Source organism: Apostichopus japonicus, chromosome 23, assembly GCF_037975245.1.
Source record: "Apostichopus japonicus isolate 1M-3 chromosome 23, ASM3797524v1, whole genome shotgun sequence".
Classification (NCBI taxonomy): Eukaryota; Metazoa; Echinodermata; class Holothuroidea; order Aspidochirotida; family Stichopodidae; genus Apostichopus; species Apostichopus japonicus.
In genome coordinates, this window is record NC_092583.1 from 4,687,124 (window position 1) to 4,714,342 (window position 27,219).

Here is a 27,219-nt window from a genome sequence, read left to right on the forward strand (position 1 = left end):
CACGAGATATTCGATTCCTTGTTGTAGATTACGGTTACAGCTTAATATGAAGCCACCAACGGAATCACAAACGCTGCTACTTTATATTGCATCATCTCTTTTATTGAGAGTATCAACTGGTTTACGACATTTTGGGGCCTGATAAACGTCCCCGCATCTACAGAAGGATGAATATCAACAGAAATTAGACAAAGATTAAAAATACAGCTTACTAGCCAATTTAAGGCATGAATCTCGCAATGTTTGTCGAAATTATCAGCGCCCAAAACCGTCGGGCGCCCTCACTCTTATCTGGCATTTACTCCGCAGCATTTGTAGTTTCAATTTGAATTTGTAGGTTATGTTACACGTCATTAAATTTATACCTGCAAATCCTCACAATTGTTTTGTAACTTCCTTGTTCGTATAACACCAAGTTGGTCAGAGTTCACAGTCCGGGTATGAGCATGCGTCTTCGATTAACCTTATCCAAATATGTGAAAAGGAAATTTCGCCGGGAACCGAACCATCATAATTGAGCTTTTAACTTTGGAGAATGCATTGTCTTTTCACAGGATTAGAAGAATTCATACTATAGCCATAAAACGAATATTATCTGCTCATCATATCTTTTAATGAAACAGGTAACAAAATGACCATGTCTAGAGATGATTTTATTTGTTATGTGAGGATTCCACAAACCTCAATGTCCATATTTAATGTTGGAATTTAAAAACGGCCATGAACATTGTATCCTGCGGTTAACATTTATCATGCCAATTTTAAAACAGGGGCGATTTTTATTCTGTTTTGTATGTGTTTGTGCTTCCTTTGAATACATGTGAAGTTGGATTGCTCAGATGAACAATTGAACAATTTGCAGAAAAAATGTTGAATTGACGAGATATGACAAGTGGTTAATTAGACATAATGCAGAGATTGTTCAATTGCTCAGATGGAATGAAAAGAACAATTGAACAATTTGCAGAAAACTGTTGAATTGACAAGATATGATAAGTTGTCAATTAGACATTTTGCAGATAATTCTTCAATTGCTCTGTTAAAGCAACTGAGCAATCCAACATTTTCTGATGTAGGATAAAATATTATCTTGTTTTCTAAACAATTTACTGAAATAATGTCAACTTAATGGGGCAAAGATTTTCTTATGTTGATAGCACTTTTAAGTTTCCGTAACTCTCCCATTGAAACAAATTGATCTGTTTGCTAAATACAGGGCTCTGCTGTGGAGTGTATGCTTATAGTTGAAAAAGTGAGGGGGAATGCACATACTCCTGCTCCCTGACTTTTCTAAGAGGGGGCCGTCGGGAGGAGGGTGGGGTCCCCTTGATCCTGTGTCTAAGAGGCATAACAGTTGAACGTGGGTAATATGGTTGTAGTTAGTTTATGTTGTGGCTTACGAAGCGATGGTGTTACCTTTCTATCTCTGACGTGTAGTAAAGGAGCTCGAAATTCGATACAAGAAAAACAAGAAAAATTTAAAATGCTGTAACATCGGTCTCTCAACCCCCCCCCCCCCCTAACTCATACCCTAACTAATAACAGTAACCTTCTACATCCTCCAATTAATTGTTCCAAGGAGGGAACATGTTCAAATTTCGTTTCGTTTATTTCTACCATTAAATCACAATGATATACATTTGTTAATACATAGTTATAGGAATGAGGCAGCGGGACCAGAAGTAAGATAACTTTTCGAGCCCGGCCCCTTACATAGTAAAACGAGAAGATTAAAGTTTATATAGAGAAAAGAAAACAAATTTAATGAAAAATTTGTTAATTTGTAGAAATAAATAATTACTGCTGAAGTGTTGCTACGCTTCATAGGTAAATTGGACCCAACAATATTAACTAATATTTAAGATACACCTCGTATTGTTATATCCCGTGGACCCGCGGGACTGGTTCATGTGCCGCCGTACTTAAGTTTCATAAAAAAAATAAAGTTAAAAAACACGAGATATTCGATTCCTTGTTGTAGATAACGGTTACAGCTTAAAATGAAGCCAGTGAATCAGCTGATACTCTCTATAAAAGAGATGATGCAACATAAAGTAGCAGCGTTTGTGATTCCATTGGTGGCTTCTATTTAAGCTGTAACCGTAATCTACAACAAGGAATAAAGGTTTATTGACGCGTATACCTATCTCGTGTTTAAAAAAAATAAAAAATGGATGAAACTTAAGTATGGTTCGAGTTAGCTGATCATAATCAATGGAGACACATGAACCAGTCCCGCGGGTACCCAGAATACAACAATACGATGTGTATCTTAAATATTAATAAATATTTTTTGGTCCAATTTACCTATGAAGCGTAGCAACACTTCAGCAGTAATTATTTATTTCTACAAATTAACAAATTTTCCAATAAATTTCTTTTTTTCTCTCTATATAAACGTTAATCTTCTCGTTTTACTATGTAAGGGGCCGGGCTCGAAAAGTTATCTTACTTCTGGTCCCGCTGCCTCATTCCTATAACCAGAGACGTCGCCAGAGTGGGTGTCGGGGGGGGGGGGGGTCTCACCACAAACTTGGTAAAACTGACGATAGTTGGAAAATTGGAGTCGGAATTTTCGACTGTCTCACTCTAGTTTATCTAGACCTATTCATATATTCCTGTGATTGTGAATGACCTAAAAATTGGAAAATTTCGGTCAAAATTGACCTTTAATCAGTCATATTTACCACGTTTCCTTGCCACTTTGAGAAATTGTATCTCGCGATTCTTATACTCCACCATACAAAACTTCGTATGATTTGAATACTCCAAAAAGAAACCTAATAGAACTACCGTCATAGGCGTAGGAGCCCAACTTGATTGGGGGGGGGGGGGGGGCTGTAACGACTTGGCCGAAAAATATAACCAAACTTTTTCGCGCGCTCCGCGCGCGTTGCAGATGTTAAAGTGCATATCATACAGGCATGCATCGGTTTTTACATCGCATGCCAATAACATACAATCATTTTCCGTGTTGCTACCCTTCCATTGGTTACAATTATTGGGGAAGTCGTTACAACATTAATAGTAATGATAATAAAAGTTTAACCATTGAAATACACATTGCAAATTATCTTTCTTTCAGTAGGTGTCCGAAAAGTTATCAGCATATTGCCCGAATTTTCATAAAAATATTTGGTTGGGGAAGGGATGGGGGCTAATTGTTTGTTAAGTGAGTGCCAGTGGGTACAAATGTATCGAAAAAAAGTTCGGAACAAAAGTGCAGTCGCGAAAGATGGGGTGTCTGTCTGACTGACACTGACCGTATCGTTGACGAGTAGCGCGGGATGGGGGGGGGGGGGTACAAGGCAGCAGTCGGAATTTTCTGGCTTCAAAACCCATCCAGTTGGATTTCAGCCACTACACCCCCAATCATCAGGCCTTAGCTACGTCCCTGCCTATAACTGTGTATTAACCATAGAAATTGCATCATTGTGATTAGATGGTAGAAATAAACGAAACGAAATTTGATCATGTTCCCTTCATAGGAAAAATTAATTGGAGGATGTAGAAGGTTACTGTTATTAGTTAGGGAAAGGGTTGTTGGGAGACCGATGTTACAGTATTTTTAAATTTTTCTTGTTCTCTTGTAGCGATTTTCGAGCCCTTAATACTACACGTCAGAGAAAGAGAGGTAACACCATCGCTTCTTAAGCCACAACATAAACTAACTACAACCAATTTACCCACGTTCAACTATTAATACCTCTTAGGCATAGGAACAAGGGAATCCCCACCCTCCTCCCGACGGCCCCACTTAGAAAAAAAAGCAGGAGTATGTGCATCCCCCCTCACTTTATTCAATTATGGGCATACACTCCACAGCAGAGCTCTGTATTGAGAAAACATCAATTTGTTCCAATGGGAGAGTACGGAAGCTTAAAAGTGCCATCAGCATAAGAAAAACTTTGCCCCATTAAGTTGACATTATTTCAGTAAATTGTTTAGATAACAAGATAATATCTTAGCAAACATCAGAAAAATGTTGGGTTGCTCAGTTGCTTTAACAGAGCAATTGAACAATTTTCTGCAAAATGTCTTGAATTGACAACTTATCATATCTCGTCAATCATGAAACAGATTTGTCAATTAAAACATTAAAAATCCAAAGTACAAAAGTGGACGGAAAGAGATGTAATGTATAAGAGGGGAACACCCCGCCCCCCCCCCCTTCCTAAAATCGACGTCCATTTGGGCAACACTCCATTGGCCTAGGCCTACAAAATAACTCTAAAATTAAGGGTGGACCAAAAACAGCGGAGATGGAAAGCCATGTGTTGCCATTTATTGCAAGTTCTCAAAACATCGCAAAAGTATATAGAACATATAGTAGAATAACATAAATCATTTCTGTGAAAATCTGAAAATATAGGTTGACAAGGATTTGTAGATAGAATGGATAAACGAGAGAACATTAAACAGGGGTAAGTCGTTTTATATTGAGTTGCAAATGTATTGATTGAAATTTAATTTAAAAATCTTTAGTTTCAGATTCAGTTTCATTTTACATTGTTCTCATCTTTTAAATAACCTAAATTAACCTAATTCAACCTAAACATGACACAAATTTAGTTCTCATGATTCTTGCTTTCAAAGAGCAGCTATTATATTAAAAGTCCTTTGACACTTAAAATTTCATTCTCAGAAGGCTACAGTGGCTTCCGTTCCTTTTCCGAACATATCTCGACCCAGACATAAATCAGTTTCGTTTCTCACGATTCTCACTTCAAAGAGCAGCAGTTATTATTAACATCTCTGACTAAATTAGAATCTCTTGAGGCTGTATTAATTTCTGATTTTACTCCCAAACAACTCGGCTCAGACATGACTCATAACTCGGAACGCAAAATCAGCCGAAGGAGGAGAGGGTGGGGGGGGGGGTGGAGAGGAGCGGAAATGGAATTAAAAACATCGTGCAATCAATCGACAAAAAAAGTAGTTTAGGCTTTTGGTTTCGGGAGGGGGGGTAGGGCGGGATGGAAAAAAAATAGAAAGAAAAAGGGAAAAAGAGGGAGAAGGCGGGGAGGGAAAAAAGGGGGAAATAGGGTAGGGATACCGAGGGGGCAAAAAGCGTAAGGAGAAAATGGGGATGAAGAATAAGAAAAAAGGGGGAAAAGGGGCGGAAATGGGGGGGGGTTGAAGGGGAGAAGGGAAGGGAAAGAAGGGTGGGGAGAAATGGGAGTGGGGACACTTAAGCTTCATCTGGGCCAAATCCGAGTCATGCCCGGTCTTTAATGCCGGTGTTGCCGTTGGAAGAACAGTCTTGCAGATTCCGGGATCCTTCCAACTGAGGGAACTGGTGGACGTTCCCCAACTGCAGCTTTTGGTCTAGTTGGTTTTTCTCTTTGGTTTGTCACAGTTGATGGTTGTGGTCTGTTGCTCTGACCGTTGAGTGCCTAGTGTCTAGAGAAGTCACTGACTGTTGTCCGGCGTGGGCTGTGGGTTGGGTTGGCATGGACCCTTAGAGGCCGAACTGATTTGGTAATGGCAGCAGGGAAGCGAGATGCATGAAACCTACTTTGGTATCTGTTGCTGAACTGTGAACACAAACAGGGTAAAATACATTTCACGATATAGCAGGATGGAGGAAAGAGTTGGGCATTGCCATATAATTTATGACGTAATGTGAGGTTTGAAACAAAGGTTCGATGATTTAAGGTTAGAGAAGAAGGATTATAGCCATTGGAATTTAGATTGTGTATTTGTCCAACTTAAGTTAGAACAAAAAGAAGAAATTGGGTCAAGATTGTAATAACACTCCTCCAACCCCCCCCCCCCCACCCACCCATTCTCAGTTGTCATCAGGACTTTAGGAACGTTGAATGAAGCTGGGGAAAGGTGAAATATAATTTGAATTTATCACATTACCCGCTCCCATAAATCAAGATTATATATTTCTCACTCACATTACTAAAGCCGATGCTCTGGGAGACAAGTTCACCAACTCTGTGTCCTATCCCAGTAACCTCACGGAGGTCCTCTGGTTTGGTTGAGACGTCTGATTTTGTTTGACCTGTAGATATTTGAAAGATGTAATTAAAGCATTTAACAACTAGTCCAGATAAATAATGATACTCACGTATATTGTTTGCTTATGTTTGTTCTACTATTAAATATACGGTTTATGAGGTTTTCGTCTGTATGACAGGAGATTCTCGTCAGTATGTATCAACAGCAATGCTCAAACATATGACATATCTTCGGAATTGAAAAACAAAATTTTTTTACTTTATCCTCAATATTGAGGAAAGGTCTTTAAAATTAAATAATTAGGATGGCTTTTATAATTCATAAATACCTTCCTCTGTAACAGATCGTCAATAGAATCACTCGGCAATTGACTTCTGCAGCGGTTTGATGTGTTCTCTCTCTCCCTATTACTTTCATCAATTTCATCAATAACAGACAACCTTTGTCTCCTTTCGTCTGATAATCTCTCCGACATCATCTTTTCTTGTCGTGCTCTCGTTTCTCTCTTCCTCATCTCTGCAATTGTTTCTATTTCATCCAGGATCCCTTGCGCCTTCTCTCTCCTCTCCTCTTCCTCTCTCTGCTGCTTCAGCTGTTGTTTTTCATTCTCACGTTTCAGTCTCAACCGCTCAAAGTATCTCTCCAACTTCATCTCTTCGTTGCGTTTCTTTTCTTCTTCCAGTCGCTTCTCTTCCTCTGCTCTCTGCTGCTTCTGAATCTTTCGTCGCTCTTCCTTCTCAGCAATCTGTCTCTGGATCGCTCTGTATTTAAATTGTCTTAAGTCTTCGTCGTCAATCTCCTCAGAAACAAATCCGTTTTCTCTCAAGTACTCTTCTCTCCTCTTTTGTTCTTTCTCTTTCTGTTTCTTTTGTCTGTAAGCTTCTGCGAACTTTTCATCCTTTAGAAGTTCTTTCAGTTCATTGTCCTTCTGAATCCTAATTTCCTCTTGTCTCTTGTCGACTTGATCTTTTAAGATTTTTCTCAGGGTGACTTTCTTCTTCTTCTCTCTCGTTTTCTTCTCCATCTCTCGTTTCTCTGATCTTTTCGATTCCCTTCTCGACATTCGCTTTTCAATTGATTTCGAATTGCTCAGTAATTCTACCTGCCTTCTGCTTTGCTCCCTTGCAAGACTTCCTCGTTCCGGGCCTGCTCTTCTTGACATGGATACATTCGCTGGTTCTTGTTCCTCTTCCATCTGATCCTGTCTCTCATCTTGCCAGGAACCATCTCCTGCAATCCAATCGCTCACTGGCTCTTCCCGTGATGTGACGTCATTGCCTCTTCTATTGATAATTGGCTCCTCGCTATGACTTGCTACTTCGTTGCCTTGTTCTTGATTGGCCACAGTATTCTCCTCCTCTTCTTTTTCTACTTCTTCTTCTTCCTCCTCCTTATCCTCCTCCTCCTCTTCTGCTTCCTCCTCCTCCGACATCACATCACCGACCTTCTCTTCGACAGGCCTGTTTCTCATCCTCCATTCTGGAATTATTGGTATTATGTCATCAGACGAAGATACGGCTAATGTAATAGAGGGCTTGCTGGATTTGTTTTGTGTCGGGTTGTCGCGTTGACTAGAACACGAATCCACGGAGCGATCTCTCTGGTCAAGAGTCGACGTATCAGCAATCTTAGACGGTGTTGGTGGTGGACATCGACTTTTCGTCGTAGCACGATATGTTCCTGAAGTGGAAAGAAGAACAATATAGTGGAGGAAGGTCCTTTCTAAAGTAAGTTACAATTAACTGATCTTAAAACTTGAAAATGATATCATTCAGCTCATCGATATGCTATACAAAGACTCGTAATGGTCTCTCTTGGACATTTCTGTTGTTTTCTTCATTTTCTTTTGTTCATCAAGTTATCTTTGTCTTCGTTTCGTCGTCACTGACAAAGTTCATTATTGTTTGGGAAATAATCTGAGCGTTTGAATACTAGAAAAATGTTTTTTGAATCATTTAGCTAATTAATCTTTGAAATTAGTCTTTTCGAGGATGCGCGTTCGTCTTAGAAAGATTGCTTTTCTAAAAAAAATGGAGACCATTTGGTTTTCGGAGAATCCCAATTTTCCATCCCTTTAATCCACGAATTAAAAGCTTTAGAAATTATCTGGCAATTTTAGCTTGCCCTTGACTGTAAGCTGTTTTGATTTCTGAAGTCATTTTTTAAGCATATTAATTGAAATGTAAACCCACCTTGCTGCAGTCCCTCTGGTCTCTCAACCTTCTTCTGAGCTTGTCTACCAGCACGACGCCTATCGTCTGCTCTTCGAGTAGAAAGTAGTTTGGTTTTCCCGCGCCTTTGCTTATCACCATAGGCGTACGAGGCGGGGGGCAGGGGGGCAGACTGCCCCCCAAATTTCCAGAGGACAAGAAATTCGGGCAAAAGTCCTGAAAAATTCGGGCAGCCTAAGAGGAGAAAAAAAAAATATATATATATATATATATTTTTTTTTAGGCTGCCCGAATTTTTCAGGACTTTTGCCCGAATTTCTTGTCATCTGGAATATAAATATGCAGTAGCTTGCCCGAAACTTTTTCAAATTTTTGCCCGACAATTCCATGATTTTCTTTATTCAGCATCATTATGCCCGAATATTTCCGTGTAACACCACCGGAAGCGCAGTTCATCTGGGCTACCACGCTTTTTGCAAGATCAATTTTTTTTCTAACTAGTCAATTGTTACCTGGACCAAGGGCGGCGGAACCGGGGGGCACGTGCCCCCCCCCCACTTTTCCTCAGGTTAAAATTGTGCCTTTTTTCTATATAAAAATTGAGGTGCCTCAAGTTAGCAAGAGGCCAGGGAACCATAATGAACACTCGGGAAGGGCCGTTTCCGGCCATCTGAGGGGTTTGTAAAACCAAAAAATTTCATAGTACGCTCCGCGCCAACCGATGGTGGCGCTCCGCTCAGATAGTCGTGCATACAACTTTGCAAATCCTGGCTAAGCCCGTGACTTTTAATGAATTTCTGTGGGTCAAACTTAAAACTATTTCGAATGGAAAATTTGTTAAGATATTAACAAGAAAAAAAAACAGTCTAATTCGGAAGATTCCTACATTAGCAACTAGCATGATTTCACCTCATTTTGTCTCAAGAGAAAACTTGTTCCTTGTTTCCCAATTTGCATATTGGATATTGCAGTGCTAGTATGCATATTTTCCTTTAGGAGGGGGGGGGGGCGTTGATGGAGTGATGTGTATACACAAATAAGATAATACAATAAGAGTTATAAAGGGTACTAAATAGAGGGCTGCATCAGTCCAATCGAATTTCTGCAAAGTGCCCTTTGATGTAGGTGCCCCCCAGATTAAAAGTGCTTCCGCCGCCCTTGACCTGGATATCCCCAACATGAGTGTATATAGAAGAAACATTTTCTTTTTCATGGATGGTGGTGGGGGGGGGGGTGCCTACAAGCATAGAAGTACGGGTTTATCATATTCTTTGTTATATTTTATACTTTTTTGTGAGACAAATTGCAGTCTCACCCTACACAGCGACATTATCCCGCTTACGTGTCCTTGAACAATGTATGTTTTTTCTGGAGGTAGTTGAGTACTGTGTTAAAATAATAAATAAGGTAACTAAATAGGAGCTTAAAAAATATACTGTCCCATTTTCCCCCTTCAAAGTGATGTTACCATTTTTTCTTCTTCTAATAAACCAAATTTTTGGGGAAGTGTAAATTTCTAAAACGTGAGATTATAAAATAAAGAATGTTTAGATGCAACTTGCAAGGCCTCAGAAGTGCCGTTTCCGGCAATCTGAGAGGCATTGTGTGCCCAAAATTTTCTTGTACGCTACGCGCCAACCGATGGTGGCGCTCCGCTTAGATAGTGTCACGGGAACTTTCGGGCACAAAAAGTTCTGCCCCCCCAAACTGAAATGGTCCCGTACGCCTATGCTTATCACGTGTAAGCTGCTCGAAGTCAGTGGTCTCTGAAACCTCATCATCCGATGATTTCAGGATTCGAACCTATATTTATATTGAAAAGGAGAAAAAATTACACTTTATTCATTCTGTCGAGGTTGTTCTCCTCTAAGAAAAAATGAAACATTCATTTAAATGTTTGAGGCAAATTTGAGGAAAACAACTATCAAAGCACAATGCAAGGTGACAACCTTTAACCCTAAGCCCTTGCAGCTTAGCGTGTATGTATAAGCTCAGGGACAAACTCCCGGGTCAGTGTTAGTAAATATGGGATACACGTACTCCCTGAGGTTGATAGGCAGGAGTCCAGAGCATAGGCGGGATTACAGGGGGCAATTGGGGGTTACTTGCCCCCCTCCCCACACACACTTTTTTCCATACTTTGAGTTGGCTTTTTTATCCAGTTCAGTTGGTAATTTGGTTGGCTATGCCACAACAATACTGACAACTCTGCGATACTTTTATACTGATTCATAATGTCATTATACACAAGCTATAAAAAAGATCGACCCATTGTGACGATTCTTATTAAAATCCATTTGATACTGTTTATTTAAATCTGGCAAGATTTATATGCAGATAGCATCATTACATTTTCAAATACAAGTACAAGTACTGGGAAATAACCTATAAAAATTGCACCACATTACATCTAGGGGGGCTTTATCAAATAAAAAAAAATGGAGTGACACCCCTCCCCTTAGGCCCTCCCCATGTGACCCCCCTTCATTCAACTTTCACACATCAAATCACGCCGCTGCTCCATGGGGTGCGAAGCTATGGGCCACAAACACCAAACTTCCTGAAGAGTAAGTTATATCTACACCTGCTTACGGGGATTCACATCTCATCTCTCCCATACTGCAGGAAGGAATTCAATGACAAATGTTGGACACACCTTAATTTCAAAGCTACGACATATAGCTAAAGTCGAATGGTAGAAGTACAACTTGGTCAGTGCGGCGTTCATAATTAAGGTGTGAATTTTACAAATTGTTACATAGCTCATAAATTATCCATAAAAGTGATATTTGCGATGAGACATGCAACTTCGTGGATTGGCCTCTATTTCTCAATTGATAATGAGTGCGAGTAGTGGAAATTCAGAAACACTGCGTATGTGGTCTTCTACGTACAAAGCGAAATCGTGTAAAAGCTTTCAAAAACTGGGAAAGATTGAAGGAGGACGGGACTAAACGCCGACGAACTTATTGTAAAACAAAATTTCATATTTCAGTCAAAGAGAACATATTAACTTGCGGATAAACAGTCTATTACAAAACTTCCAAATGCGCCGATCGTCTCATTTACAACAGACAGCACATGACTTAATTAAACACCTGTCAATATTCAACTTACAGGGCGGGGCTACTATTACGCACAAATGTGATTGGCTTGTGATCGAGCAACGTCACGCGCGCTTGTGTACGTGAACGTGTAAATGTTTAAGCTGCGTTATGCCTGTTGTTCTGTAGAAGACTACAGCACAATACGTATGTACTGTGCGCGCACTTATAATGTATGCATATATATTTCCCCTTTGTATATATGGCGCCGTCTTACAAAGTTAAAGGAACAGACAAGTTCGTGCTTACACAAGGATTAATAAAATGGATTTTACGGGACATAATTGATCAAAAAAGAAGGTGAGCACATCCTCATAAAATGTCTTGAAAGCCTAGTTATTTTTTTTTACCCTAAGAAACAATCACTCATTTGCTCCTGATTTCAATAACCAAAAAAGGAAGCTGCTTTTGGCGCTCAAGATTGTTTACATCGGTGGCTTGTGTGAATCAACATTTCCATCTTATTTTTGTAGCATGTAGACGTTTGCTGCAGGACATATCTGGAGGAGTTCAATGGTGCTGTTCAATGGTGAGCGTGATTCAATTTTTCGCTTAAGTATCCTAATATAACAGCTCTTACTTTACTTAGTTACTATAGTTAAAGTTGACAGTACGTACTGTGGGAAATTCACCTTGCATTAAAATAAAACATTGCATCAGTATAATAAATTAGCGCAAGTTTCGCTCGTAAGGGATGCGTACATCGAAAGACAAAGTTGAAATTGTTTCACAGTATGTATACTTGATCGATTATGAAACAGGAAGAGTACATCTTAATTATCAACCATAACCAAGCACTTAATCACATTTAGATCTTACACGGGTATAGGTCATCCAATGTCCGTGAGGAAGGACATCTTTATCTAGTATAAAGGGACAGACAAAACGTGGCTTAGATTGTCAAATCAAATCATTTGATGTAACCTTTGACTTATAATGAATAGGATTTGTGCAAGAAAGGACAGATCAGAATTTTCAGAGATGCACAACTGTTGCGTGAGGTATGGATACACAGTACCACCAACCATGTAATTTATGCACAAGAGGCTATGCTGAATAAGAACTGCAAGGCCTTTAATTGTTGCTATACAGTAGTACTGTGAAACTTTCTGTAAAACTTATCCAGAACAGCAGCACTGAATCATGGGCGGCGATCCGTACTTCCGAGTGGGGGGGGGGGGGGGGGATATGACCTTGTTGACTATCAGAGCCGTCTCTATATACGGCTCTGGTTGACTATCTAAGCGTAGTGCCACCATGAGTTTGCGCGAAGCGTACAAGAAAATTTTAGGATTTACAAACCCTCTATATGGCCGGAAACGGCACTTCCCGAGGTTTCCAAGCGGCAAATACCCAACTTTAAAATAGGGATATCATGTCCGAAATATCTCATAATCAGGATCCAAAATACTTTTTTTTAATTTCGGGTGTTATTTTGGGAAAATTGCCCCTGTCAATCTTGTTTCAGGCGCTACGTTAGAATGTTCGAGAGCTCTTTTATATTATTCGATGAAGAAAATGGCCTCATGCAGGCTATTATAGGCCTATACACATGCAATACACAATTACACATAGTTACATTCCTAGGTACCGATTGCTAGGGCATCCAGGTGAAACGTGTATTAAGCATTACCCTGGTAACATGAGATTCTCAGCTGTTCGAGGGAATATGTACGTGTGTAGGCCTACTATAGGGCCTATATGAATCAATGATATGAATACTGTGAGGGTGCATATATGTACTATATCAATACCGTGGGCGCAATAATACATTTTGTTGTTATAGGGCCATTGAAGCCTACAGTCAACTATTCTTGCTTTATAAAGACGGTATATTTGAAAAGATCGCACTGCGTTTATGGTAGGCGAGAAATGAAGCTAAAAAAGAGCCGTACATTCACGATGATGCATAAATGTAGGCATGAAAAAATTCTTATCCCTGGCATTTGGTGTGGGGGGATATGGTGTATTACATCCCCTCCACCCATTTTCATGGGGAGATATATCCCCCTCCCCCCCCCCAAGATCGCCGCCCATGCACTGAATGCATGCTACATGGTTCTTTGCTGTTTGATACTTTGAACTTGACCGGACCACCCTACAGGTACTAAGGGTGTTGCTTAGGACTGCTTCACTGTATGGCTGACAACTTACAAAATCAAAAATCCAAATCCGCCTTAGGTATTAATCACATAGGCGTAGGAGGCGGTGGCTGGCGGGGGGGGGGGAGCTTCAGCCCCCAACCAAATATTTTTGTGAAAATTCGGGCAATATGCTGAGAATTTTTCGGGCACCTACTGAAAGAAAAATAAATTGTAATGATGTAGCTAAAGGAAGTTTAAAAAAAAATCTCCATGGTAATTAAAATATAGTTCTAAGCTTGCCCGACTAATTCGCCATTACTAATGTCAAAGCCAATATGATATGTACATTAATATGTTGAACGCGCGCGGAGCGCGAAAAAGTTTGGTTATATTTTTCGGGCAAGTCGTTACAGAACCCCCCCCCAATATCAAATTGGGCTCCCATGCCTATGATTAATCATACAGTACAGTATCTACAGTAATAGATATCTCCTAAACATTGCTTTTTTGCACTTTTGGAGAAAATTCAGATAGATTGATATTGTATAGAGAGACTCAATATGGAGTATACTGTACGAGCGATATGCAAAATTAAGAGCGAATTAAAAGTGTGCAATTGACTTAGTCTGCATGAGAGAGTCCTCCTATATATACCTGCTTTTCTAATACAGTCTCCTAATATCTACCTAAATATGTGTGTATTGACTGTTCCAATTTTATGTTATTTAATTATAATCAAAATTTAATATGCGGTCTTTGCTACAATATTGGGCATTAATTTAAATAATTTCAACAATTTTTAGTTTTGACCAAGTGTTACCAAGTTTTTGGTCATATACCCTGCTTGCAGTACTGTAAATTTCGAATGAATTAAATACTACTAGTTCTTAACTAGAACGGGTCAGTCTTGCATTTCAACCCAAGTAAAAAACAAGGCCGTGGCTATTCTTACAACTAGTCGTAACAATTATTTATAAACTATTCTTACAACAAAGTAATTCAAAGTAAATAAAGCAACTGCGCATGAAGTAGGGGTAACCCTAACCCTAACTCTAATCCTCAATCCAACCCTAACCCTGAACCTAACCCTAACCGGAAATTATTGTTACTCCTGGTCGTAAAAATAGTACTCCTAGCTGTAAAAATAGCAACTGCGCATGCTCAAAAGGTCATTATTGTTACAACTAGTCATAAAAATAGCCACTTTGAAAAAACCAATTATCCTGATGTTGAATGTTCCTTTTAGCATGTTGATTCTTGCATTCCACCACACCCAGAGACAAACTTAATAGACTTCAACTTGCGTTAAAATTAGATTACCATACCTTTACTAATTAATTAATTGTACAAAGAAAAAGTAGAAAAGACTAGGGATAAGCCAAACGTTCAGTTTTCTCCCGTTAAGAGTACAGACAAACATCCCGTATGGCATGTGTATTAATTTCCTGACAACACGCTGACTTATGTATACTCTTAACCCACCAATGACAAATTTAAAAATATAACACCTAATTTGCATTTGCTAGTAAGATCAATATGTTGTGGCTTAAATGTAGACATACAGAGAAATCGGGAAAGGCAGTAGACACTGTACAGTTTTTCTATTTTTTAAGAGTGTGGTAAAACTTGTCCCATATACAAGGGCGTATCCAGGATTTTCTAACCCGGGGGGCGCGAATTTCTATCTAAGCGGGGCGCCACCATCGGTTGGCGCGCAGCGTACAAGAAAATTTCTGGTTTTGATACCACCCAGATCACCGGAAATGGTACTTCTCGGCCTTGAAAATGACCAACCAGATGTACACTTTTTGCCTGAGAACCAAGTATTTCCCAATAGTTTTTTTTTCATCCATAACCTTTTTGAAGATATTGTCACCAGTCACAAATCATGTTCGACCTCACCGCATGACCTGTGGATCATTGTTTTTGTAGGTGATTCTACGTCGCGGCCCACAATATCCGTCAGCCCCACTTTTCAAGGTTTTAAGCCCATTATTTGTTCAGAATTTGAAAATTCACATTCTACATGTAAAATGGTGGCACTTATAAAGGCTTTTGTCACCCAACATTTTCTGAGAAATATGCATTTTTTTGTGTGTAACATCAATAAATTGAATAGTATAGGTGATAATTCATTCTTTCCCGTGGCATGAAAATGTTCGCTGCTCGCCCCAATGAAAAGAAATATAGGCTAATTTGTGGTTCAAATGATGCTGTAAAGGAGGTTTTATACTATATTATGCTAAATGCTAGAGAAATGATGGTTGCTAAGTCAAAATTGAATGCAATTTTTTTTATGTATACTTGACAATTACAATGCGGGTTTTTCGGAAGCTTGCGCGGGTCAGCGGGTTTGGGTGTTAGAATGCGGGTCCAACCCGCGAATTGCGGGTCAGTTGGGAGCTCTGAAATTGCACGAGTAGAGGGAAGGGTGATGAAGAATGATGGTCAGAAATTTTCGAAAATTCAGACACAGTTAATTTATTGGTGTACAAATATTAAAACCTCTTATAACGGCGCTACTATTAAACTTGGTTGAAGGAAATGAAAAATAGCAGATATTTCCGAAACCGAACACTACACACATTGGCATAAGGGGCGGGGGCTGCAGTCCCTAATTCGCCATGACTAATGTAAAAGATAGTTTTGACATAATTGGACCTCCATGCTTTTTCTCTATCTACGTAAGACATTTCGTTGTTTACATTAGCATCCCGCGGTATACTGCGCAACTTTGACGGACCGTACGGTATACTATGGCATGCGATGTAGGCCTAATAACCGATGCTTGCTTATATAATATTGACATTAACATGTTGAACGCGCGCAGAGCGCGCGAAAATTTTTGGTTATTTTTCGGGCAAGTCGGACAGTTTTGAGGCTGTTCATCCTGGAACGCCATTTTCATGCTCACTGATATGATGTGATATCTGCTGTTTGCTTTACAAATTCGAACAGGCGCGTAGCGAGGAATTTGCCACGGGAGAGGCGAAGCCTGTAGGCAAAGTATCTAAGCGTAGCGCCATCATGAGTTGGCGCGAAGCGTACAAGAAAAGTTTGCCGCAAATCCCTCCCAGATGGCTGGAAATGGCACTACCCAGGACCATTTATTGGCGCGAAGCGTACAATCAAATTTTGGCCGAAAATGCCTCCCAGATCGCTGGAAATGACACTTCCCAGGCCTTGTAAGTTGCATCTGAGCACTTTCAATTTTGAAATTACTAGCAATATCATAAAAAAAGAAATATGCTGAAGGGTGGGGGCGGTCGCCCCCTTCCCGAAATGCGTCATGTTCCCCGACAACACGGTCGAGTTCGAGACCAGCCACATTTGGTTTCATAGCACAATTCTACAATTGTTTAAGGCTTATATACACACACACGCGTTATGGTAGACCATATATAGTATATATATAGATAATGAGTGAGAGAGGAAAAATAGAAACGTCAAAAATGGAGTTGTCGGTGTAAGGGGTAGGATGAGGCACACGCCCCTTTCGAAATCCTTGATCCGTCACTGGCTACCCAGTGTATATAATAGGGGTCGCTGTAATGATGTCACTGTTCCTCTTTCTCTTCCCGGTGTCTTGGCGTTTTTCTTTTACTCCCTCCTTTTCTCCTTTTCTCCTTTTCTCTCTTTCTTCTTTTTCTCTTCCCTTCCTTCCTCTCCTCCTCTTTTTTTCCCCTCTTTTTTCCTTTTTCTTCTCTTTTTTTTTCTCTCCTCTTTTTCTTACTCCTCTCCTCTTTTTCGCCCCCAACGCCCCCCCCCCCTGGATACGCGCCTGCATACTTACATCATTATGTTGTTTTTTGTGTTAATTTTCTATGTATGGCTGTTTACAGATATTTTGGAAATCATATGGAATATTGTCAATTCCATTCCTTCACTTTTTATAAGATGGAAAAACTACTTTAATTGTTATTCAGAACATTATAGTTCCAACTCTTAGTAACCTTGCAGTAACATTGTAGTCTATGATATTTTATGAAATGTAACTTGTATCCGTACTTATTTGCCTGGTTCAGGGCCTATGGGACAGAAGAATGTATCCCTTGTGGACGATAAAGGCAGAAGAAAACTCTGAAGTGAAGTTATGTGCTTGTTGACGTTCTGCATACACTATTTACCCTGGTTGGGCCTGCTAGATAAGTTTTGTTCCAATACTGACAGATGAAAATGAAAAAAGTCTTTTCGTAGTTAACATATTCTTGATTTGTTTTAAGGTACTTTTCTCAGATATAATTCAATTATATATCAAGTCCTCTCATTTGCTAAATGAATATGAATATTCAAGTTTAATACTTCAAATACTTATCAGGGCAACAGACATCCAAGTCATGTTGTTAAAAGTACAAATCACAGGTTTTTCTCTTCCTTAATCCTTCTCTCGCACAAACCTACAGAGAATCTATTTACCTTTTATACCTTCTATAAGGCAGTTTATGTTAGACCATCTGTATTGGCCCTCTATATATACCACCTATGCAGGCCCTCTATTAATTCCACCTGTGTAGACCCTCTATATATGCCCCCTGTGTAGGCCCTCTATATATGCCCCCTGTGTAGGCCCTCTATGAAAGATGCCTATGTAGGCCCTCTACATATACCGCCAATGTAGGCCCTCTATACATTCGGCCTATGCACCCCTCTGTATATGCTGCCTATGTAGACCCTCTACATATACTGTCTATGTTGGCCCTCTATATATGCGGCCTATGCAGGCCCTCTATATATGCTACCAATGTAGGCCCTCTATATATGCAGCATATGCAGGCCCTCTATATATGTGGCCTATGTAGGCCCTCTATATATACTGCCTATGCAGGCCCTCTGTATATGCTGCCTATGCAGGCCCTCTGTATATGCTGCCTATGAAGGCCCTCTATTTATGCAGGCCCTCTATATATTCCACCTATGTAGGCCCACTGTATATGCTGCCTATGCAGGCCCTGTGTATATGCCAGCTATGTAGACCCACTGTATATGCTGCCAATGCAGGCCCTCTATATATGCAGCATATGCAGGCCCTCTATATATGTGGCCTATGCAGGGCCTCTATATATGCCACCTTTTGTAGACCCTCTATATAAACTGCCTATGTAGGCCGTCTATATATGCTGCCAATGCAGGCCCTCTATATATTCAGGCCCATTATATATGCAGCCTATGCAGACCCTCTGTATATACGGCCTATGCAGGCCCTCTATATATGTGGCCTATGTAGGCCCTATATATATGTGGCCTATGCAGGACCTCAATATATATGGCCTATGCAGACCCTCTGTATATACGGCCTATGCAGGCCCTCTATATATTCCACCTATGTAGGCCCATATAGGTTCCAAAATTAAGATTGTCAACCATCTAGAACTTCTTTTCCTAATCTACTTTGAAACATGTTCTGGAAGAAATATTTGATTTGATTATTTAAGAACAAAGGTCAAGAATGGTCAGAAATAGAACTTCATCTCTTTGACTGACTATTCAGTTTGAAAATTAATAACGTCATTAGTTATTAACATAAAATTCAACTTATAAAAAGAATAAAGAGTGTGAATCTCAAGTAATCAAAGATACAAAATTTGATAAACTACTCAAACAAATATTCGTACTTGAAAACACAACATTAGTGTCAGTGATAAAGATGACACTTTATCAAAGTCTTCTAATTAAGTTTATTTCTGGAGTCAGACACAATTTTTTTGAGTATTTTTATTTGGGGGAATGAAATGAAAGTGTTATTTCAAGTATAATTTAAGGTAACAGAGATATTTTTTATTATTGGTGCTACATGATTTTTGTTCTTTGGACTTTTTACTTTTCATGGAAAGATGTATTATGTCAAGATATTGTAAAGACATGAATTAAATGAAGGATTTAACGAGTCCATACAAAGTTCTTTCTCTGAGTTTTATGTTTTTATATTATGTTATGTTTTGTCTTAAACTTTCTTAGCCAGTGTATCAAAATGGCCATTTTCTCATCTCAAAATATTCCATCATATTGAAGATATGTTTCTATGCAACTCTTCACGACGCTGTGTTGTAGGGTATTCCCCAACCCATCAGGGCAGTGTGTGGACTACTTCTAGTACTCATGCACCGTCAGCCCTCCTTTTGTAAATCTTAAACTGTTGTTATCATTTCTAATAGTCACTTTTGGTATTCCAACCACCCCCTTCCCTTACCTGAAGAATATAAACCTGATGGAAAGGGGGGCATGGGGTGTTCATCCACTCGAAGAGTGTAAAACATCCGAAGACACTTAGGATGATAAGAAAGCCAAGTTATTCTTCCCATGAAAATTTAAGAACCTTCCACTTCCGTGCCCCGGAACCTCTCTCCCCCCCCCCCCCCTCTGTCTCTCCCTCTCTATATCGTGGCAATAAAGTCTTTTCTGTTGCATTCGCTTCAGCAGAATGCTGACGTTTGTGTTTATGTAGGTGTTTATGTAGGATTTTACCTGTTTCTACACTGCTTAACGCATATAAGTAGGCTAATTACAAAATAACATTTTTAATTTTTTTTTTACATTGTTAAATTAAGTCCACGAAAGGTGTTTCAAACTACAAGAAAATATCATATTTCAGAAATGAAAAGTATGCCAAATATACCCGTTCTTGTCTCCCATAAGGTAAACTGCATTATTTGCTCTCGCAAAGCTGATGGTTAAAAAGAACAAGCATGCGCAATCAACCTGCATTGAACATGGTATTCTGATGTGCTGAGCACTACTACTGTGCTGATGTGCCGTCCGTACCCGAGAGTTGTAACGATATGTATAGTAAACTTTTATGGCGCCCTCTCTCTTTTGTAGTCTGTTGGCCGATCCGCCTGCGTCACAATGCGTTGCTGCGCCCGACGTGAAATACGAGCTACATTGCTTTCCGTACACACACGTATGGTAGATGTACGTCGTATAGTAATACATTCCTTACGGTGAAGGTATACAGACGGCGAGCCAGGATTGAAGCAGGGAACGGATAGCGCGGCGCAAGTAATATCATGGGTTGCCAACATTCAAAATGTCAGGTCAGAAAAGAGGAAAGAGGCTCAGGGAGTGTCAGAGACAGAAAGGGAAACTTTTGGAACTGGATCGGGAGGAAGCGACGTGCAATGGTGAGTCGGAATTATAGCCTTGACCAAATGCGTAGTAAGGCCTTTGTATAGTGTATATGTTCTGTCTTATGGGTACACCGTACAATTAATATCATCCCACGGCGCTCCCTCGCAACGATCCCGCCCATGTATTTCATCGACTGCATTTTATTGCAATTTATTTGTCTTCCCTTTTAGTAATAAAATGGCTCTTTTTATGTCAATAATGTATCCGTTTAACCATGTAGCCAATTTTAAATAACCCCTAACTTGTCCTGAGTCGGGAAAACGTCTGACGTCATCTATTTTAGTTCAACGGTGAGCATATGTTCCTAGGATAAGTCATTCGACTAAAATGTAAACTGCTTTTTCAATTTCCAATTAAAATGTTTTAGTTCAACTTAATCCTCCATATAAATCGTAATTCTAAAGCTGAGCTCTTAATTCCGTGTCCGGTATTGCAGAGCTACCAACTAGTAGGCTACATTTCGTACGTTAACTCATGATAAATACGGTGTACGGGTTTTCCCTCAAAGAATACGTTTTTATTATGTTGAAAATAATCCATAGTAATAATAATTATGCGTAGGAAAGAAACACTGTGATAAGAGAACAATCATAAATTTAAACGAGCAATAACCATACTAGTGAATGATACATATGTAGATGAATTACAATGTTGTTGCAATTGACAGTTCGCGGTAAACTTACAGCAAGTTTAAATTTATACCATTTATCTCAATGGGAATTAACTGTGTGATATAGCTTGGCGCGTGCCATGCATATCGGAAATGTTCATATATGTGATGACATTGGTACGTGAGTGTTCACAAACTCTTCGTTCAGTTAGAAAAAAAGTACACAAAGACATTAAACTTTAATATAGCCATTAATAACCGAGAATTGTGTTTGAATTTGAGGACTTTGCAATACAGTAGGATGTAAAGGTAAGTTATAAAATATGTGACAATTACTTATCGATTCCTTGACCAATGAAAAAAGTTCGTTGCACATCAATCTTATGACGTACTTAGCCGAGTATAATGTGAGGCTTAGTTCTACAGCAATGTTAACAGAGGCCTAACTACAGTCGTAGCGTACATGTTAATGATTCTTTCACATGCTTCTAACGTTGCTTTTCAGTTTCTTTGCGTTCATGAATTTCAAATTGAGCATTGCCTGTAAATATTTCCCGAGGTGCCCTAAGTTTTTACTTGTTAGCCTAACACAGTAACATTTACGCCTAAGTTCGATCTAGTACTAACAAGTAGCATCTATGCATTATGTGTAAGTTAACTAAGTTAAACAAGTATTTTGTTGCCTATGAAATTTCGTAAACATTGTAGGCCTACACTTTTAAATCTACCCTAGTAGACCACGGAGACTACGATGTATCATTGTTAGTTGCAAGAAAATTTTACTTCTGTGTTTAGATTTTTAGTCATGGCTCATGCTCTCTAAGTCCAAGTCCAAATGGTGAGCAATTTCAAAAGTTTTTGTCAAACTGCCTGCTGATATCCTGCTATCTTGCAATCAGTATTTTGACTGGTTTCATTTTGATTAACAATGCATGAACTAGTTCTAGGCCTATAGGCTATTTTTTCCATATAATCATGATTGATTGATTTCCTTTTCTTTTGTTAAAATATTGTTTGCAGAGCTTCTACATGTATTTTGCCACATGCCCGAGAATAAGCACACCACATCATGGGGTGGGAACGATATATCTAGGTAGTATAGGCTTTATTTGAGCAATTAACTGGCCCCTGGGCAGCTGGGCCCTTTTTCTTCTTTAAAAATTCACAATTGAGGGTGGAACTGTTCGAAAATAGGTCATTCCACCATATGATAATGTCTACAATATGCAGGGAAAGGTTCAAAGGATGTCAGGCACCCCCCCCCCCAACAACATTATCTCTCTTGGGATAGGAAAATGATCAGTTTACTACATTCCTGTGGTTAATATTTTTTCTAGGAAGCTACTTAGGCGTGGAAAGAATGATACAGAGGGATAGCTGTCTCCCCTACCTACTGTGAAGGTTTGGTAACTAGATAATATAGCTGGATCCTTCATATTTGCAAAAAGAGCGCCAAGCAATCAAAGTATAAATCCTTTACTTCAGAATCTGTCTAATTTACAAATTTTTATTCGACATTTGACCAAAAAATTGACTTTGAAGACACTTACATTTCTAAATTTTACGAGGAGGTTTTTACTAATAGGTCATCATTTCAAGAGCATAGATCTGCAAGACTAATATTCTTTTGGGGTATACCGCCACACCTGACCATTTTTCCTAAGCTACATGTCATTGCCTTTTTTTTAAACCCAATTAGGTGATATTGACCAACCAAATTAGTAAAAAGATATGAAGTTAGACCTCTACCAGTCTTGTATCAAACAGTCCAAACAAAAGAAACTTTTTATTTACAAATTCCCTTCCGAAATATGTACCAGTTTGGGAAGTTTATTCTTCTGTTGTTCTTAATTAAATGTCATGTCAATTGTTTTGTGCTGTAAGAATTTTTTAATTAACATGACTTCATGTATCTTTGCCAATTCATTTGGCAGAGCCCTATATGCAGCTGTTGTTTTTATATGAACAGGATAGAGAATTTGATGAGAAATATGGAGATGTGTATATGAGTGGTCGAAAAGTTCAGTTTTCAAGATTTTTGAAAATCGTACAAAACATGAGAAAGTTTGACCTAGTTTTGCAAATGAATCAAGAAATATTCTTCATTTGTGTACAAATAAATAGCTTTACTTTGGCGGACCAGACTGGGGGTGGGGGAGCTGCATATATGTGGATAGGCCAAACAGTGGCCAAGCCCCTCTCCCAGTTAGTATGTTTGGAAAAAGGCCCTTGTAGAAAGTGTGTTGGAAGAAGAGGGAAGATTCATATCTTAGTGTATCCCTGAAATTGGTGTTCATTAAATTGTGTGGGTGTAATTTAAATAGAATTAAAATCATTGGTTTAGTCAGGGACAGCATTGGTGTCAGAACATCTCCCCTAACTATCTTTCCCTTCACCCCCTCCTCGGTGGATAAATACTGGTAATGGATAGAAGATCTTAAAGCTGCTTCAAAGGAATTTCTACAAGGGGGAGGGAGGGGAGGGGGGGGTTGAGTGGAGGAAAAGTGATCAAGGCAATTAAAGGGAGAAAATGGCTTACCTTCATTATAATATTCTGGGTGCATTGCTTGTACTTGAACCATGTATTCATTACATCCAATGTCATTTATGTCAGTTCAATGGTGGTTGTAACTTTCCAGTTATAACTCAAAAATAACACGGTTTAACCACTCACGAAACCTGCCTTCTAAACTACAGTTACTTTTTCATGACTTTTGCATACTACTTGACTATCCCCCTCATTGTACTTCTCTCCTACAGTAATCTAGAAAACCTCAATAAAGTTGGTATTTGACATGTATAAGTCATGTATCTAACTATGGACGTATACATTTAATTAAAAGCACTGTATATGTGGTGCGGCATCCCTCACTGTTCATCTAGATTTTCTACATAACCAGGATTAAGTTATGACACCTTTCTTTTAAAGGCATTGAAGACTCGCCCCAAACCATGTGCGGCCATCTGAAAGAGTTAACTTTCTGTTGCTTGCAAGTGACGTTTCGTTCGTGTCGCTACAAAATACAGACAGTAATGAAACGTGATACCTTAATTGTTATCTTTAGCTGGATCTGAGATGTCCATCGCTGTATTGTTTGTATACTGTGCTGTGGGTATTGACCGCAGCTGTATGTACTAACTGTACACTAGTGTCTTATTACCGACGGTAACAAGCTGTGTGTGTATTTTCTGGGATCGATGGTAGTGTTTAATACTTCTGTTACACCTCATTCGAAACTAGGTCAAATTACCGGCATTAGACGTTTCTTTTTGCGCGAGTCTTCGCACCCTTTAAGAGTTATTCCAACATTGTCGTTTCATTTCGATAGCAAAAAGAAAATTTAACAATATGGAATCAGTCACACTACAGTAGTTTTTCATTTCTGCATTCGCTCATGCAGGTTCAAATCCTGAAATCATCGGATGATGATGACGTTTCTGCGACCACTTACAAGGAACTGGTTACACTTGATAAGCTAGGCCGTGCGAAAGCCAAAACATCCTTTGCTCGAAGAGCAGACGGCAGGCATGTTGCTGGTAACCAATCACAGGAAGCAGTGGAGAGAGGAGAGAGACTGCAGCAAGGTGGGTTCCCTTTTGTATGTATATATGTGTGTATGTATGTATGTATTTTATGTATAAGAAGGCATCATTGGCTTATCAAAGCCGCAAGCTGACCGAAGTCAGTCGCTTAGATTCATATTTAACGACCATGATTATGAATTGTCAATTGTCAACAACTCTGTAACTGGACGACATACATTTATCTTGGAGTGACTCCAACTCAGGACCTTATGATTGAAAGGCACCGGCGTTAACCACTGAGCTAACCACTGAGCCTTTTAAGTAAAGTACTATTTGACCAGAGATATATCCAGGTTAAAAATTATGAATCTCAATTTGAAAGAACTTACTAAATGATTTCAAGAAAATTTTCCTCAATTTTTGAAACACTCATATAACATGATTCCTCAATGAGCAAGAAAGGCAAGAAAAATTTAAAAAACCAAAGGAAGAAAGTAAGAAGTCCAAAGGTGACTAATATGAGTCTTTCTAGCATATACATGGTTTGAATGGTTTCATTTTTAACGTTGATAGTAATTGAATGCAATTTACATAAGGTTTATTTTTCCGTTCTTGTTTCTTGCCACATCATCAGCAGCAGCATATGGTCCTGGGAAGAAAAGTCGATGTCCAACACCAGCATCGTCTGAGATTGCCGATAAATCGACCATCGAACAGAGTGATCGCAGTCCGACACAAAGATATATGGGTAAGCCCTCTCTTACATCAGCCGAATCCTCATGCGATGACTTCATACCAATAATTCCATCATGGAGGATGAGAAACAGGCCTGTTGAAGAGAAGGAATGTGATGTGACGTCAGAGGAGGAGGAGGAGCAGGAGGCCAAAGGAGAGGAGGAGGAGGAGGAGGAGGAGGAGGAGAATACTGTGGCCAATCAAGAACAAGGCAAAGATTTAGCATGTCATAGCGAGGAGCCAGTTATAAGCAGAAGAGGCAATGACATCACATCACAAGAAAAGCCAGTGAGAGACTGGATTGGAGGAGATGGTTCCTGGCAAGCTGGGAGACAGGATCAGATGGAAGAGGAACAAGAACCAGCAAATGCATCCATGTCAAGAAGAGCAGGCCCGGGACGAGGAAGTCTTGCGAGGGAGCAAAGCGAGAGGCAGGAAGAACTGAGCAATTCGAAAGCAATTGAAAAGCGAATGTCGAGAAGGGAATCGATCAAATTAGGGAGAAGAGGGACGGAGCAGAAAAACAGAGAGAAGAAGAATTTCGCCCTTAGAGAAAGTTTAAAAGAACAAGTCGTCAAAATAGAAGAGGAAATTAGAGTTCAGAAGGACAGTGAACTGAAAGAACTTCTAAAGGATGAAAAGTTTGCAGAGGCTTACGGACAAAAGAAACAGAGAGAGGAAGAACAAAAGAGGAGAGAAGAGTACTTGAGAGAAAACGGATTCGTTTCTGAGGAGATTGACGACGAAGACTTAAGACAATATAAATACAGAGCGATCCAGAGACAGATTGCTGAGAAGGAAGAGCGACGAAAGATTCAGAAGCAGCGGAGAGCAGAGGAAGAGAAGCGACTGGAAGAGGAAAAGAAACGCAAGGAAGAGATGAAGTTGGAGAGATACTTTGAGCGGTTGAGACTGAAACGTGAGAATGAAAAACAACAGCTGAAGCAGCAGAGAGAGGAAGAGGAGAGGAGAGAGAAGGCGCAAGGGATCCTGGATGAAATAGAAACAATTGCAGAGATGAGGAAGAGAGAAACGAGAGCACGACAAGAAAAGATGAAGTCGGAGAGATTATCAGATGAAAGGAGACAAAGGTTGTCTGTTATTGATGAAATTGATGAAAGTTATAGGGAGAGTGAGAACTCATCAAACCGCAGCAGAAGTGAATTGCCGAGTGATTCTATTGACGATCTGTTACAGAGGAAGGTATTTATGAATTCTAAAAGCCATCCTAATTAATTTAAAATATCTTGCTTCAAATTTGACAGCGAAAAAAAAAGTACCCTGTGATATGGTTGAGCATTTAGTTTTTATACCTGGCGCAGTTTCTCCTCAAATCGCTGACCAACTTACTTAAATACTCAATGGTAGAAATAAGCAAATAAAAAAATTATGTGTGGAACACAGTAGGCAGGCAGTAAGGGTGTGTGGGTTGCCGGGGGGGGGGGCGGGTGGGGGGGGGGGGGGTTGACAGGGGTGAAACATAAGTTGTTTGCTGGCAGGTATGGTGTAATATATACAATCATTGTTCCCACTTTGGAAAATGCTACAGCAATTTTTCGATAATAAAGCAAATCCTCCCTACCCTACTTAACCAAAGGAATATGGACTAGTTGCTTAATGCTTTAATCACATCTTACAACTTTCCGCAGGTAAAAAAATCAACCTCCTTCTCAACCAGACCAGAGGATCTCCGTCGAGACGAGAGAGGTTTCTGGGAGAGGACACAAAGTTGGTGAACTTGTCAACCAGAGCATTGGCTTTAGTAATGTGAGTGAGAAATTATCAGTCTTGTCCTTGAATGTTGGTAAAGTTAAACAAATGATGATTTAGTTTACCAAACTCCCATGTTCTCTTATATTTGGGACCGGGGACTGATCAGCTTAAAGTGGTGAGGA

The 27,219-nt window shown here is 39.6% G+C and overlaps 3 protein-coding genes across 6 annotated transcripts in view; 2 read left to right on the plus strand and 1 right to left on the minus strand.

Moving 5' to 3' along the window:
- The window catches only part of LOC139964695 (alpha-catulin-like), a 185,658-nt gene that overhangs the window by 152,421 nt on the left and 6,018 nt on the right, over positions 1–27,219 (plus strand). The gene's annotated exons all lie outside the window — the stretch shown is intronic.
- LOC139964708 (uncharacterized) lies at positions 5,033–7,430 on the minus strand. Its single transcript, XM_071966566.1, has 3 exons — positions 6,299–7,430; positions 5,907–6,013; positions 5,033–5,537 (listed from the first exon to the last, which is right to left on the minus strand). The coding sequence occupies exons 1-2, from the start codon at positions 7,400–7,402 to the stop codon at positions 5,954–5,956; spliced, it is 1,164 nt and encodes a 387-aa protein (XP_071822667.1). The 5' UTR covers positions 7,403–7,430; the 3' UTR covers positions 5,033–5,537; positions 5,907–5,953.
- Positions 11,450–27,219, plus strand: part of LOC139964701 (uncharacterized) — a 104,592-nt gene continuing 88,822 nt past the window's right edge. The window contains exons 1-5 of one of the 4 annotated variants that reach the window (XM_071966558.1): positions 11,450–11,545; positions 11,719–11,774; positions 24,466–24,649; positions 25,224–26,527; positions 27,003–27,091. In XM_071966558.1, the coding sequence (XP_071822659.1) occupies positions 11,772–11,774; positions 24,466–24,649; positions 25,224–26,527; positions 27,003–27,091 (1,580 nt within the window). In that variant the 5' untranslated portion in view covers positions 11,450–11,545; positions 11,719–11,771. Of the gene's footprint in view, positions 11,546–11,718; positions 11,775–20,225; positions 20,448–24,465; positions 24,650–25,223; positions 26,528–27,002; positions 27,092–27,219 lie in introns of those variants that run through there. The other 3 variants (XM_071966557.1, XM_071966556.1, XM_071966554.1) reach the window with 3 other exon arrangements.